This window comes from Bubalus bubalis, chromosome 14, assembly GCF_019923935.1.
Source record: "Bubalus bubalis isolate 160015118507 breed Murrah chromosome 14, NDDB_SH_1, whole genome shotgun sequence".
Lineage (NCBI taxonomy): Eukaryota > Metazoa > Chordata > Mammalia > Artiodactyla > Bovidae > Bubalus > Bubalus bubalis.
Genome location: NC_059170.1, coordinates 58,015,106 through 58,031,239, shown reverse-complemented (window position 1 = coordinate 58,031,239; position 16,134 = coordinate 58,015,106). Strand labels below are relative to the sequence as shown.

At 39.3% G+C, this 16,134-nt stretch overlaps 1 protein-coding gene across 6 annotated transcripts in view; it reads right to left on the bottom strand.

Moving 5' to 3' along the window:
- ENKUR (enkurin, TRPC channel interacting protein) overlaps positions 1-16,134 on the bottom strand; it is a 63,953-nt gene that overhangs the window by 43,557 nt on the left and 4,262 nt on the right. For all 6 annotated transcript variants that reach the window (XM_044928142.2, XM_044928141.2, XM_006075959.3 and 3 more), the window contains 2 exons: positions 12,502-12,647; positions 3,056-3,279 (listed from right to left, as the gene is read on the bottom strand). In XM_044928142.2, the coding sequence (XP_044784077.1) occupies positions 3,056-3,279; positions 12,502-12,647 (370 nt within the window). The remainder of the gene's footprint in view (positions 1-3,055; positions 3,280-12,501; positions 12,648-16,134) is intronic.

Below are 16,134 nucleotides of genomic sequence, written 5' to 3'. Positions count from 1 at the left end.
AAGCATAGGCTTCCCCAGTGGTTCAGAGGTAAAGAATCTGCCTGCAAGGCTGGAGCCACAGGAGATGTGGGTTCAATCCATGGCTTGGGAAGATCCCCTGAAGGAGGGCATGGCAACCCACTCCAGTATTCTTGCCTGAAGAATCCCATGGACAGAGAGGAGGCTGGTGGGTTATAGTCCACAAGGTCACAAAGAGTTGGACACTACTGAAGCGACTGAGCATGCACACATTATATTATGTACTGGAGAAGAAATGGCAACCTACTCCAGTATTCTTCCCTGGAGAATCCCATGGACAGAGGGGATTCTGTAGCCCTGGCAGGCTACAGTCCATGGAGTCACAAAGACTCAGACACAACCGAGTGACTGAGCACGCTCATTATTATGCATTACTATTCTTTAGAATTTTGTACTCATACTATGTGTGTTTCCAGCATTTTTGTGTTTCATAAACATGCAAAGTAAAATAGGTTTCATGTAAGGTACTTTTCATAAGCTTTTTAAGCTTTAAACTTCTACATTTAAACAGCTAAACCCATGCTTCTGTAATTTTCAGTAATGAAATCATATGCTTATCTGATAAGCACCTTTTCAGATAGAAATGAAGGTCCTGAAAAGACTAGATTATTGTTCAGTACTTTCAAGATTTGTTTTACTCCAAACCAAACACAAGTGAATATATTCAAACTGAAATAGTACTCTGAATTATTTACACTACACTGATAGGATGGACAGTTCTAAAGTTGTTTTCCTCTTCATTTCTCTCATTCTGTTACAAAGATAATGTAAAGTGAAAGTGAAAGCCACTCAGTTGTGTCCGACTCTTTGCGACCCCATGGACTATACAGTCCATGGGATTTCCCAGGCAAGAATACTGGAGTGAGTTGCCTTGCCATCCTCCAGGGGATCTTGCTAACCCAGGGATTGAATCCAGGTCTCCCATATTGTGGGCAGATTTTTTACCAGCTGAGCCACCACAGACGCCCAAGATAATGTAAACTAATAACTAAATCCTAGAATCTTCTGAAAGGTTATTCCTTTCAGATTTACAGTAATGACTGTGCTTCTAGCGACAATTCCACCTCACCAAAAATGAGTATCTTTTAGAGATGGGCTCCAAAATCACTACAGATGGTGACTGCAGCCATGAAATTAAAAGACGCTTACTCCTTGGAAGGAAAGTTATGACCAACCTAGATAGCATATTCAAAAGCAGAGACATTACTTTGCCAACAAAGGTTTGTCTAGTCAAGGCTATGGTTTTTCCTGCGGTCATGTATGGATGTGAGAGTTGGACTGTGAAGAAGGCTGAGCGCCGAAGAATTGATGCTTTTGAACTGTGGTGTTGGAGAAGACTCTTGAGAGTCCCTTGGACTGCAAGGAGATCCAACCAGTCCATTCTGAAAGAGATCAGCCCTGGGATTTCTTTGGAAGGAATGATGCTAAAGCTGAAACTCCAGTACTTTGGTCACCTCATGCTAAGAGTTGACTCATTGGAAAAGACTCTGATGCTGGGAGGGATTGGGGGCAAGAGGAGAAGGGGATGACAGAGGATGAGATGGCTGGATGGCATCACTGACTCGATGGACGTGAGTCTGAGTGAACTCCGGGAGTTGGTGATGGACAGGGAGGCCCGGTGTGCTACGATTCATGGGGTCGCAAAGAGTTGGACATGAGTGAACGACTGATCTGATCTGATCTGATCTAATTCTTAAATATACTAATAACTGAAATTAAGGAAAACAACTGTAGTTTTCCTTTACTAAACTACATGTTGCTGTTCATTCCAAATTCTCTGTTACTTTCACCATACTAGATTTGGACCAAACACAGACTTCAGGGGAATGAGCATTGACAATCTAGAGAATTTGTTCAGTGAGAGCACTGTTTTTTAATTGAAGTAAAGGTGATTTACAATAGTATATCAGTTTTAGGTGTACAACATAATGGTTCAAAATTTTTATAAATTATAGACTATACACACCATTTAAAGCTGTTTAAAAATGTTGGCTATATTTCCCTTGTAGCTTACTTGTTTAATATATCCTAGAGCTTATTTATTTTATCCATACTAATTTGTACCTCTTAATCCCCTCTACTTTTCCACTCCCCACTAACCATGGGTTTGTCAGAAAGCACCGTTAGTAATAATAGAATCTTTATGAATAATTTGAATATCAGGTCTTTCTAAAAATTACAGTAGTCAATTATATTAACACTTTATTACTTGAAAATTTTCCCCATTCTGGTTTTAGCACTGAAAGCCCTGCATGTTGGGGAAACCTTAGTCCCGGGCAACTGGACAGCTGGTCATCCTATCAAAAGATCTTCTCTTTTGGAAGCTAAGATGAACTATTGCAGTAATAGGAGAAAAAGGTGAAATTACTGAACCATAACTTTGAAGAGGTTTTTAATGTGAAGAAGCATTATCATCTTGAAATACTGCTAATACTTGAAATTATAGGCAACACTATGTGAAATGCTGAGTCTGGGTCTCTGTAGACAAAGTCAGTAAAATATATACATGAAATTGCCATCTTAATTGATAGGGATATGTGACAAGTAAAGATATAAACAAATGATAATTATCTTATAAATAACCAAGTTTAGTGAATTTGTTCATTGTTTTTCATGTACATTAGCTGTCAGCTTGCTAAAAGCTTACTATTAAGAGCTAACTAGCTAGTTGAGTGATATAGATCAATCTATGCCAAATCTTCACCTTGAATTTTTTAAAAAAAATTCTATTTTCTTTCTCTATTATTTTTATAATTTTTAATTAGAAGGTAATTGCTTTATAATACTGTGCTGATATCCACAATACTACTTAATTTTAAAACAAATTTTTATTGGAGTATAGTTGCTTGCAATGTTGTGTTTCTGTCTTACAGCAAAGTGAATCAGCTATGTGATTACAAATATCCCCTCTTTTGGGGATTTCCTTCCCATTAGGTCACCACAGAGCATCAAGTCAAGTTCTCTGTGCTATACAGTAGGTTCTCATTAGTTATCTATTTTATACATATCAGATTTTATTAATATATCATAAGGCTACCTTTTTATTTATGTACTTTGGAACCAGTCCTGAAGTTTCAAGATCATGCTTGTCTCCAGTTCTTTTGTCAACATAAATTGGTTTAGGCTTTTTAGCCACTCCCATAATGACATCAGCTGCATTTGTATTTATAAAATTTTTTTCACTCTGTATTCCCATGACTGGATGGTCAGTCCTCAATGGCACAGGTGGCTTTCTGCGCTCATTCCATTCAAACTTTTTTTCTGTTAGACATAACGTTTCCATTGTTAATGTTAAACCATAAACATGTCTACTCAGTACTATTTATAACATCCAGATATTTTACCATTAGTATATTAGAGTTGTATTAAAAATATATTCAAATATTTAAGGTAAAAATCAGTAATCACAAATGCAAAATATTAAATGTGAAATAATCAATATGTTGAAGAACAATATAAAAATCTAAGGGAAGAAAATAAACTCCCTAAATCATATGTGAGCTAATACATTTTTATTAGCTATTATGAAAATATTTTCTTATAAAGATTTCAACAAATATTTAGTTTGCCCATTGAAAAAGTTCAAAGAAACATGAAAACATTTTTCTGAGTACTTTCAATATTATGAATAATCATTTTCAGAGGAAAGTTACTATAAAATCACAAAGTAAAGAAATCAAACTTGATGTATTGAAAGTCCAAGAATCTGTGAAATTTTTTGCAGATTATCATTACAGTGATTATCATTGATTATTATTACAAGGCATAAAAATCACGTAATAGCTGTGCCTCTAACATGCATCTTAAGAAATAAAGATTACCAATACTGTTGAGGTTTCCTGTTCACTCCTCGCTGATTACATTTCACCTCCTTAAATAACTACTATCCAGAGTTTACCTTATTTCCCTATTTCACATTCTCTTAATTAGCAGATGAAACTGGCTGTTTCTAGACAGTCTCTTTGACTTGACCATTCTGATTCACCTGTTTTGATACAGCCACATAGAAGTGGTTTGTCAAAAAGCTAAAATGTAAAATAATTACATTTTATTTCCTAGAACCAAAGGCAACAACTATCTTGACAAAACCTTACGCAAATCTTAACCCCAAACACAACTACTAGGTACTTTGTCTTTATTCATTTCTGTACTGTTTGAACTTTTAAATCATTTTATATAACCTTTATTATAAGGAAAAAAACAATATTTTATTATTAAAGGTCTATGAAATGGATTGATCTCTTGTTATGGGCTGAATTGTGTCCTGACCCCCATATTCATATGTTGAAGCCCTAAAGCCCAGTACCTCAGAATGGTACTGTAGTTGAACATAGTTTTAAAGAGGGATTTAAGTTAAAATGAAGTCATTAGGGTGCTACTGCTGCTGCTGCTAAGCCGCTTCAGTCGTGTCTGACTCTGTGCGAGCCCATAGACGTCAGCCCACTAGGCTCCTCCTTTCCTGGGATCCTCCAGGCAAGAATACTGGAGTGGGTTGCCATTTCCTTCTCCAATGCATGAAAGTGAAAAGTGAAAGTGAAGTCGCTCAGTTGTGCCCGACTCTTAGTGACCCCATGGACTGCAGCCTACCAGGCTCCTCCATCCATGGGATTTTCCAGGCAAGATGCTGGAGTGGGGTGCCATTGCCTTCTCCATGAATGATCTCCTTATAAAAGGAGGAAATTCGGACACAGACACAGAAGGAAGACCATGTGAAGACACAGGGAGAAGATAGCTATCTATAAGCCAAGAAGAGAGGTCTCAGAAGAAATGAACCCTGGAAATATCCTGATGGTGTTTTTGTTTGTTATTGGCTGCACCTTGAGGCATGTGGGATTTGTTTCTCTGACCAGGGATTGAACCCATAATCCCTACAATGGAAGTACAGAGTCCTAACCACTGGACTGTCACATAATTCCAGGAAACACCCTGATCTTCGATGCTAGCTCTCAGAATTGTGACAAAATAAATTTCTACTTAAGTTACTCCATGGGGCTTTCCAAGTTGCAGTAGTGGTAAACAATCCACCTGCTAATGCCAGAGACAGTAAGAGATATAGGTTCGATCTGGGTTGGGAAGATCCCCTGGAGAAGGAAATCGCAACCCACTCCAGTATTCTTGCCTGGAGAGTCCCAGGCACAGAGGTGCCTGGAGGGCTACAGTCCATAGGGTCTCAAAGAGTCAGACATTACTGAAGCAACTTAGCACGCACATACTCGTTAGGGTAGCAGCCTGCTGCTGCTGCTGCTAAGTCACATCAGTCGTGTCCGACTCTGTGCTACCCCATAGACGGCAGCCAACCAGGCTCCCCTGTCCCTGGGATTCTCCAGGCAAGAACACTGGAGTGGGTTGCCATTTCCTTCTCAAATGCATGAAAGTGAAAAGTGAAAGTGAACTCGCTCAGTCGTGTCTGACTCTTAGTGACCCCATGGACTGCAGCCCACCAGGCTCCTCCATCCATGGGATTTCCCAGGCAAGAGTACTGGAGTAGGGTGCCATTGCCTTCTCCTAGCAAACCAATATACCCCTGATAATTCTATACCCCCCACAAATACTATAAAGGAAGCTTTCAATATTCACTTAGTCATTAATTCATGCAATATGTTTTTGCTGAATACTTACTATGTTCCCAGGTAGTGCTCTAGGAACTGTGGGTACAGCAGTGAACAAATGACACAAAGTCCCCTTTCTGATGGAGTTTACATGATAGTGGGGGATGAAAAAAATGTAATATGTAGACTATGATGTATGTATTTGCTTGAACAATATGTAAAATTGTTTCTTGTTCTTGACCTACAAAAATAGTTATCTTCTTCTTATTTAACATACTACTGAGATGTTGTGAACATTGTCATAAATTGAATTGTGGAGTTCTTACAAAGCCTGGAGCAGAGAATAAACCTGTTATAACCCAAATATTTCCCATCTACTAAAAGAGACTCATTGGAAAAGATTCTGATGCTGGGAGGGATTGGGGGCAGGAGGAGAAGGGGACAACAGAGGATGAGATGGCTGGATGGCATCACTGATTCAATGGACGTGAGTCTGAGTAAACTCCAGGAGTTGGTGATGGACAGGGAGGCCTGGCGTGCTGCGATTCATGGGGTTGCAAAGAGTCGGACACGACTGAGCGACTGAACTGAATGGAACTGAAACATACCTAAGTAAGGATGGTATAACCAGTTTGCCTAAAAAGCCAGAGGCTTAAAAAAATTAATTTATCTGTTTTAATTGGAGGCTAATTACTTTATAATATTGTAGTGGTTTTTGCCATACATTGACATGAATCAGCCACGGGTGTACATGTGTTCCCCATCCTGAACCCCCCTCCCACCTCCCTCCCCATCCCATCCCTCCAGGTCATCCCAGTGCACCAGCCCTGAGCACCCTGTCTCATGCATCGAACCTGGACTGGCGATCTTTTTCACATATGATAATATACATGTTTCAATTCTATTCTCTCAAATCATCCCACCCTTGCCTTCTCCCACAGAGTCCAAAAATCTGTTCTTTACATCTGTGTCTCTTTTGCTGTCTCACATATAGGGTCATCGTTATCATCTTTCTAAATTCCAAATGTATGTGTTAATATACTGTATTGGTGTTTTTCTGACTTACTTCACTCTGTATAATAGGCTCCAGTTTCATCCACCTCATTAGAACTGATTCAAATACATTCTTTTTAATAGCTGAGTAATTAGTCCATTGTGTATATGTACCACACTTCTTTATCCATTCATCTGCCAGTGGACATCTAGGTTGCTTCCATCTCCTGGCTATTGTAAACAGTACTGTGATGAACACTGGGGTACATGTGTCTCTTTCAACTCAAAACCAGAGGCTTTAATAAGTTCACATGAGAAATATTTAGAAGCCAAATTTAATTATGAGTTGAAAGTGCATGCAGATGACTTCCTTAACTAAAGCTTTAGAAATGCATTTAAGAGGCAAAAGTGAATTCTCAGAAAATAAAGCAACAGTTTAGGAAGACTGATAACTCATTCCTAGTTGAGTAAGTCGGATAAGGCAATGGCACCCCACTACAGTACTCTCGCCTGGAAAATCCCATTGGATGGAGGAGCCTGGTAGGCTGCAGTCCATGGGGTCGCTAAGAGTCGGGCAAGATTGAGCGACTTCACTTTGACTTTTCACTTTCATGGCTTGGAGAAGGAAATGGCAACCCACTCCAGTGTTCTTGCCTGGAGAATCCCAGGGACGGGGGAGCCTGGTGGGCTGTGTCTATGGGGTCGCACAGAGTCGGACACAACTGAAGTGACTTAGCAGCAGCAGCAGTTGAGTAAGTAAATTATAAATCTTCCTTTGTGGTTGTGCGCTGGATGAAGCCTAAAGCCTACCCCCATCTTACTGTATGGTGTATCTACCTAAGCATCATCTTGTCTATCAACCCAAGAGTGGAGGATGGCAATCGGGCTGCTGCTTCATTGCTCAGGCATGTCTGACTCTTTGCAGACAATGTGGGGAGGTTTGGAAAAAGGGGTGAGGATGTCTAGTCACAAATTATTCCCCCTGATATCTATATTCTCTATGACCACAATTGACTGCCAAATCTGAAAGCCAAATGATTTGGTTTCTTTCTAGGCTTCCCTGATAGCTCAGCTGGTAAAGAATTTGCCTACAATGCAGGAGACCCCGGTTCGAATCCTGGGTCAGGAAGAGCTGCTGGAGAACAGATAGGCTACCCACTCCAGTATTTTTGGGCTCCCCCGGTGGCTCAAATGGTAAAGAATCCACCTGCAGTGTGGGAGATTCGATCCCTGGGTTGGGAAGATCCATGGAGAAGGGAACGGCTACTCGCTCCAGTGTTCTGGCCTGGAGAATTCCAGGGACTGTATAGTCCATAGGGTGGCAAAGAGTCAGACACGACTGAGTAATTCTGACTTTCACTTTTCACTTTAGGCTATAACAAAATTGCAATATCAACAGGGTCTCATAGTCATGCAGATGTTCCACTACTTGAATTCAGAGAAATGTTCATATACCTTGTAGGTATTTTTCAGTGTGTCTAGCAAGTTACTGTGTTCAAAATGGCAGTATGTGCACAAAGAGACTGGTAGCTGTTTGGCCTATGTTACCTAAAACGTTGTTTCACTGCATGGGCTTTTATTTTATCTTATTTTGATGGACCTTTAAAGCTCTTGTAAAACCCCCAATTTTTTATTCTTAAGGCCAATGAATTTTTGTGTTTGTTTTACCTTATAACATTTCATGCAAAGATGAAATGGTATGGGCCTAACAGAAGCAGAAGATATTAAGAAAAGGTGGCAAGAATACACAGAAGAACTGAACAAAAAAGATCCTCATGACCCAGATGATGATGATGTGATGACTCACCTAGAGCCAGACATACTGGAATGTGAAGTCAAGTAGGCCTTAGGAAGTATCACTAAGAACAAAGCTAGTGGAGGTGATGGAATTCCAGTTGAGCTCTTTCAAATGCTAAAAGATGATGCTGTGAAAGTGCTGCATTCAATATGTCAGCAAATCTGGAAAACTCAGCAGTGGCCACAGGACTGGAAAAGGTCAGTTTTCATTCCAATCCCAAAGAAAGGCAATGCCAAAGAATGCTCAAACTACCGCACAATTGCACTCATCTCACACGCTAGTAAAGTAATCCTCAAAATTCTCCAAGCCAGGCTTCAGCAATCGTGAACCGTGAACTTCCAGAGGTTCAACCTGGTTTTAGAAAAGGCAAAGGAACCAGAGATCAAGTTGCCAACATCTGCTGGATCATCGAAAAAGCAAGCGAGTTCCAGAAAAACATCTACTTCTGCGTTATTGACTATGCCAAAGCTTTTGACTGTGTGGATCACAATAAACTGTGGAAAATTCTTAGAGATAGGAATACCAGACCACCTGACCTGCCTCTTGAGAAACCTGTATGCAGGTCAGGAAGCAACAGTTAGAACTGGACATGGAACAACAGACTGGTTCCAAATAGACAAGGAGTACATCAAGGCTGTACATTGTCACCCTGCTTATTTAACTTATATGCAGAGTACATCATGAGAAACGCTGGGCTGGAAGAAGCACAAGCTGGAATCAAGATTGCTGGGAGAAATATCAATAACCTCCGATATGCAGATGATGACACCCTTATGGCAGAATGTGAAGAGGAACTAAAAAGCCTCTTGATGAAAGTGAAAAGGGAGAGTGAAAAAAGTTGGCTTAAAGCTCAACATTCAGAAAACTAAGGTCATGGCATCCAGTCCCATCACTTCATAGCAAATAGATGGGGAAACAGTGGAAACAGTGTCAGACTTTATTTTTCTGGGCTCCAAAATCACTGCAGATGGTGACTGCAGCCATGAAATTAAAAGACGCTTACTCCTTGGAAGGAAAGTTATGACCAACCTAGACAGCATATTAAAAAGCAGAGACATTACTTTGTCAACAAAGGTCCGTCTAGTCAAGGCTAAGGTTTTTCCAGTGGTCATGTATGGATGTGAGAGTTGGACTGTGAAGAAAGCTGAGCACCGAAGAATTGATGCTTTTGAACTGTGGTGTCAGAGAAGACTCTTGAGAGTCCCTTGGACTGCAAAGAGATCCAACCAGTCCATCCTAAAGGAGATCAGTCCTGGATGTTCATTGGAAGGACTGATGTTGAAGCTGAAACTCCAATACTTTGGCCACCTGATGCTAAGCGCTGACTCATTTGAAAAGACCCTGATGTTGGAAAAGATTGAAGGCAGGAGGAGAAGGGGACGACAGAGGATGAGATGGTTGGATGGCATCACCGACTCAATGGACGTGAGTTGGGGTGAACTCCAGGAGTTGGCAATGGACAGGGAGGCCTGGTGTGCTGCAGTTCATGGGGTCGCAAAGAGTCGGACACAACTGAGTAACTGAACTGAACTGAACTACCTTATAATGTTTATAAGAAGAGAGACAGACTTCATCTCTTTTTTCTTATTTGAAACTTAGGATTTACAGTTTGGTAGTTGTGCTATGTAATATGCTTAACTTTGGTGAGTATTCATAAGGACTCAAGTAATATCACTGGTCCTAAGGCACTTAAGGAATTAAATTCTATTTTAAGATTTTCCAGTATTCTTGAGTGGCTGTACATTGCAAAATAACACTCGAGGAAAAGACAAGAGACTTTCAAAGACCTGAATTTAAACATTAATATTGTATTTTCATACTTGCTTCTTCCATCTTTCCTAATAATGCCCTCATCCTTTATCATGGCATATGGATTATGAGAGGATTGTGGGACACAACCATTGCCATAGGGAGAAGGAGCTACATTTTTGTCAAAAGGTGATACCCTCACTGGGCTTGACATACTGTGTTAGTTCTTTGATCCAAGAAGATGGGAAGAGGCTAACTTTTTAAAAGACATAGACTCATTGCCCTCTTGTTTATTATCCAAAACCAGCAGGGAAGACATACTCAAGATGGGAAGAAGCTGCTGCATGCATACTTGTCACAAATCCTTTTTCATCTATTCTCCACTTTTCTAATGGCCTTTCCCCCAATATCCATATGCTTTATGATCACAACTGACTACATCATTTGTGAGGCCCAGCACAAGATGAAAATGTGGGACTCCTTGATAAAAAGTTATTAGGAATTTCAAGATGACAAAAGCAGAGCATTAAACCAAGTGTGGGATCCTTTGAAGCCTGGGGCCCAGTGTGGCTGCACAGGTAGCATGCCCAAGAAACTGATTCTCATTCAGGAAGCCTCTTCCATTACATCCAATTCTTTCATTGTCCTAATGGTCTTCGAGATCTGAGAAATTTAAAGCCCCATACTCAAAGCTAAAATGAGACTGGTCATTGCTTTGACAACAGATAGCAATGGTTGTATTTTCATTTCCTGGAAAAAAAGACTAGATAAGGTTCAGAGGCCAAGCAATTTTGCCCATTTGGGGTTTAGAACTCTTGTAATTGTTGCTTGTTATTGATGTCATATGGCTAGATCTGAAGATGGTGGGTGGTGCTCGAGGTGGAGCTTTATCATATAGTCCAAGATATAGTTCAAGATGCTTGCACCTTCAAAAGGAAAGTCTTCGGGGGAGGAAATTTAGCATTCTCTACTCCCTTTTTCTGGGAAATAGATGGGGAAACAGTGGAAACAGTGTCAGACTTTATTTTTTTGGGCTCCAAAATCACTGCAGATGGTGACTGCAGCCATGAAATTAAAAGACACTTACTCCTTGGAAGGAAAGTTATGACCAACCTAGATAGCATATTCAAAAGCAGAGACATTACTTTGCCAACAAAGGTTCGTCTAGTCGAGGCTATGGTTTTTCCTGTGGTCATGTATGGATGTGAGAGTTGGACTGTGAAGAAGGTTGAGCGCTGGAGAATTGATGCTTTTGAACTGTGGTGTTGGAGAAGACTCTTGAGAGTCCCTTGGACTGCAAGGAGATCCAACCAGTCCATTCTGAAGGAGATCAGCCCTAGGATTTCTTTGGAAGGAATGATGCTAAAGCTGAAACTCCAGTTCTTTGGCCACCTCATGTGAAGAGTTGACTCACTGGAAGACTCTGATGCTGGGAGGGATTGGGGGCAGGAGGAGAAGGGGATGACAGAGGATGAGATGGCTGGATGGCATCACTGACTCGATGGACATGAGTCTGGGTGAACTCCGGGAGTTGGTGATGGACAGGGAGGCCTGGCATGCTGCGATTCATGGGGTCGCAAAGAGTAGGACACGACTGAGCAACTGAACTGAACTGACTCTCTTTTTCTACTACATAGTGGGGTTTTTGAGAATTTTTTAAAATACATTTTTTCATTGTAGTGGATTTGTAATATTATATAAGTAACAGGTGTACAATATAGTGATTCAGAATTTTTAAAGGTCATACTCCATTTATAATTACTATAAAATTTGACTATATCACTTGTTATACAATGTATCATTATATCTTATTTTATACATAATAATTTGAACCTCTTAATTCCCTATTTTATTGCCTCTCTTTTCCCTCTCCTCACTGGTAACCACTAGTTTACTCTGTGTTTGCTTCTTTTTTGTTATATTTACCAGTTTGTTTTCTTTTATATTCCACATGTAAGTGATATCAAAAAGTTTACATCTTTGACTTATTTCCCTTAGTATAATACCCTCCAAGTCCATCCATGTTGCTGCAAATGGCAATAGTTCATTCTTTTTTTATGGTTGAGTGGGCTGCCGTCTATGGGGTCACACACGACTGAAGCCACTTAGCAGCAGCAGCAGCAGTATTCCATTGTATACATATACCACAACTTCTTTATCCATTAATCTGCTGATGGGCACTTAGGTTGCTTCCATGTCTTGACTAAATAATGCTGCTAGGAATACTACGGTGGACGTACTATATTCCTGATTTCTGCTTTCTCCTAGCCTCTAAAATTCTGTTTAATATGAGCTAAAGTTGTTATTACTGTGAACATTTAATATTCACAGACAAGATAATTTTAGTTAAATTACCCATAAACACTTTTAAAATTAAAAAGTGATAAAACCTACTGGGTGGTAGAATTTTTTCCTTTGAGTGTTTCTTCAGGAAATCCTTTGGAGAAGGTACTTCAAGTTTTGCTGGTCCCATAGTTTTCATCGCAGTTTTAAATTTTTGCATGTCATCTTTTACAGTTGCTTTAAAAATTGATACATACCTAAAAATAAAAAAAAAACTGTAGCATTTATATCTTTAATAAAAACCATATAAAGTTTTCAAAAGGATATACATTTCTAACTTACATATAGCTATATTCTATATTCTATAATATATATCTATATTCAATTGGAGACAGCCATTAAGCATAATTATCTGAGCCCTGTCCATCAGGCTTAGGCAAGCTATATTAAAGTTTTACTCTAATAAAACAGTGCCAGGATAAAGATGATCATAGTATTTACTTACTACTCTTTGACCATCTGTAGCATTTATAATGATGTAACCTCTCCCATTTCTGATATTGGTAGTGTGTCTCTCCTCTCTCTCTTTTTTTCTTTTTCTTTTGCTTATAAGTCTTCTCTAATGTTCACATTTGCCATTTCAATGATTTCTGCACTGATCATCATTATATCTCATTATTTGGAGTTTTTTTCTCTTTAAGTTTCTTAAGGTACAATTTTAGCTATTTGACTTTGAACATTTATACTTATGTGTTTCCTGAGAAATCTGTATGCAGGTCAAGAAGCAACAGTTAGAACCAGACATGGAACAACAGACTGGTTCCAAATTGGGAAAAGAGTATGTCAAGGTTGTATATTGTCACCCTGCTTATTTAACTTATATGCAGAGTACATCATGCAAAATGCTGGGCTGGATGAAGCACAAGCTGGAATCAAGATTGCCAGGAGAAATATCAGCAATCTCAGATGCAGATGGCAGAAAGCAAAGAAGAACTAAAGAGCCTCTTAATGAAAGTGAAAGAGAAGAGTAAAAAAGCTGGCTTAAAACTCAACATTCAAAAAACCATGGCATCTGGTCCCATCACTTCATAGCAAGCAGATGGGGAAACAATGGAAACAGTGAGAGACTTTATTTTGGGGGGGCTCCAAAATCACTGCAGATGGTGACTGCAGCCATGAAATTAAAAGACGCTTGCTCCTTGGAAGAAAAGCTATGACCAACCTAGACAGCATATTAGAAAGGAATGCATTTGAGTCAGTTCTAATGAGGTGAATGAACCTAGAGCCTATTATACAAAGTGAAGTAAGTCAGAAAGAGAGATAAATATTATACTGTAATACATATATACAGAATCTAGAAAAATGGTAATGAAGAATTTATTTACTGGGCAGCAATGGAGAAACAAACATAGAAAATAGACTTATGGACATGGGGAGAGGGGAGGAGAGGGTGAGATGTATGGAAAGTGTAACATGGAAACTTACATTACCATATGTAAAATAGATAGCCAACAGGAATTTGCTGTATGACTCAGGAAACTCAAACAGGGACTCTGTATCAATCTAGAGGGGTGAGATGGGAGGAAGGTTCAAAAGGGAGGGGATATATGTATACTTATGGCTGATTCATGTTGAGATTTGACAGAAAACAACAAAATTCTGTAAAGCAATTATCCTTCAATAAAAAAATCAATAAATTAAAAAAAAAAGCAGAGATATTATTTCACCAACAAAGTCTGTCTAGTCAAAGCTATGGTTTTTCCAGTAGTCATGTATGGATGAGAGAGTTGGACTATAAAGAAAGCTGAGTGCCAAAGAATTGATACTTTTGAACTGTGGTGTTAGAGAAGACTTTTGAGAGTCCCTTGGACTGCATGGAGATCCAATCACTCCATCCTAAAGGAAATCAGTTCTGAATATTCATTGGAAGGACTGATGCTGAAGCTGAAACTCCAATACTGCGGCCACCTGATGCGAAGAACCATCTCATCAGAAAAGACCCTGATGCTGAGAAAGATTGAAGGTGGGGAGAAGGGGATAACAGAGGATGAGATGGTTGGATGGCATCACGGACTCAATGGACGTGAGTTTAAGCAAGATCTGGGAGTTGGTGACGGACAGGGAAGCCTGGTGTGCTGGAGTCTATGGGGTTGCAGAGCTGGACACAACTGAGTGACTGAAATGACTTATCTAAGAGAAGCCAAAAATTCCCTCTAGGCATTGCTTCATAGCTGCATAGCACAAATTTTGATATGATATGCTTCCATTTTCATTCAGCTCAAAAACCTTTTAAATCCCCTTCTGATGTCTTCTTTGTGTTGGAAGTTTGTTTAGATGTGTTATGTTTGATCTCCAAATGTTTGGGGACTTTCCAGATATCTCTCTGATTTCTAATTAATTTCTATCATGGTTAAAAAAATATAGTTTGTAAAATTTCAATCCTTTAAAGTTTTTTGACACTTACTTTATGACACAAAGCACAGTCTATCTTGGTAAATGTTCTATATACACTGGAAAAGGAAGTGTACAACTGCCGCTATTGGCTGGAGTGTTCTATAACTGACAGGACAAAACAGGTTGGATACTATTTTCAAGTGTTCTAATAATCATTGAAAGAGATGTTGAAATCTCTGATTACAATTGTGGATTTATTTCTTCTTTTAGTTCTGTCAGCTTTTGCTTCATGTATTTTGAAGCTCCATTAGTAGGTGCACAGCCTTTAGAATTAGCATACCTTCTTGAAAAACTGATCACTTCATTATTAGAAAGTAATACTCTTTATCCCTCTTAAAATTCTATAGTCTAAAATCTACTGTTTGATATTAATATAACCAATACAGTATTCCTTTATGATAATACAGTATTTGTCTATTCTTCAAGTTTTTTCTGTGTCTTTATTTTTTAAGGGGGTTTTCAATAGCACTCCACTCCAGTACTCTTGCCTGGAAAATCCTATGGACAGAGGAGCCTGGTGGGCTGCAGTCCATGGGGTCGCTGAGGGTTGGACACGACTGAGCGACTTCACTTTCACTTTTCACTTTCATGCATTGGAGAAGGAAATGGCAACCCACTCCAGTGTTCTTGCCTGGAGAATCCCAGGGACAATGGAGCCTGGTGGGCTGCCATCTGTGGGGTAGCACAGAGTTGGACACGACTGAAGTGACTTAGCAGCAGCTTATGGAGAGCATAGAATTTTTATCCTTTCTAACAGTTTCGTAATTGTTTGGACTATTGACATTTAATGTGATTTTTTTAAATGTATTTGTATTTAAAATTTCCATCTTGCTATTGTTTTCTACATATCCCATTGCTGGTTCTTCCTTATTTTGTGCTGTCTTATCTTTTGTTTTTATTTTGTAGAAGTTCTAAGGTTTACAATATATGTTTACCTCATCATAGTCTACCTTCAAGTATTATTATACTACAAGTATTATTATATTACAGGATATAAGAACCTCACAAAAGCTTCTACCCCTCCCCCATCTTTATCCTAGGGTTCTATGAGTGTTATAAAACCTGTAATTCGTTGTGGTTATTTTCCCCTTAAAAACCTAAGTATATTGTAACGAAATTTAAAAAGAAAAAAAAAAACTAACATTTACCCATCTGTGTGTGTGTGTGTATGCTCAGTTGGGTTCGACTCTTTGTGACCCTATGGGCTATAGCCCACCAGGCTCCTCTGTCCATGGGATTCTCCAGGCAAGAATACTGGAGTGGGTTGCCCTTTCCTCCTACAGGGGATTT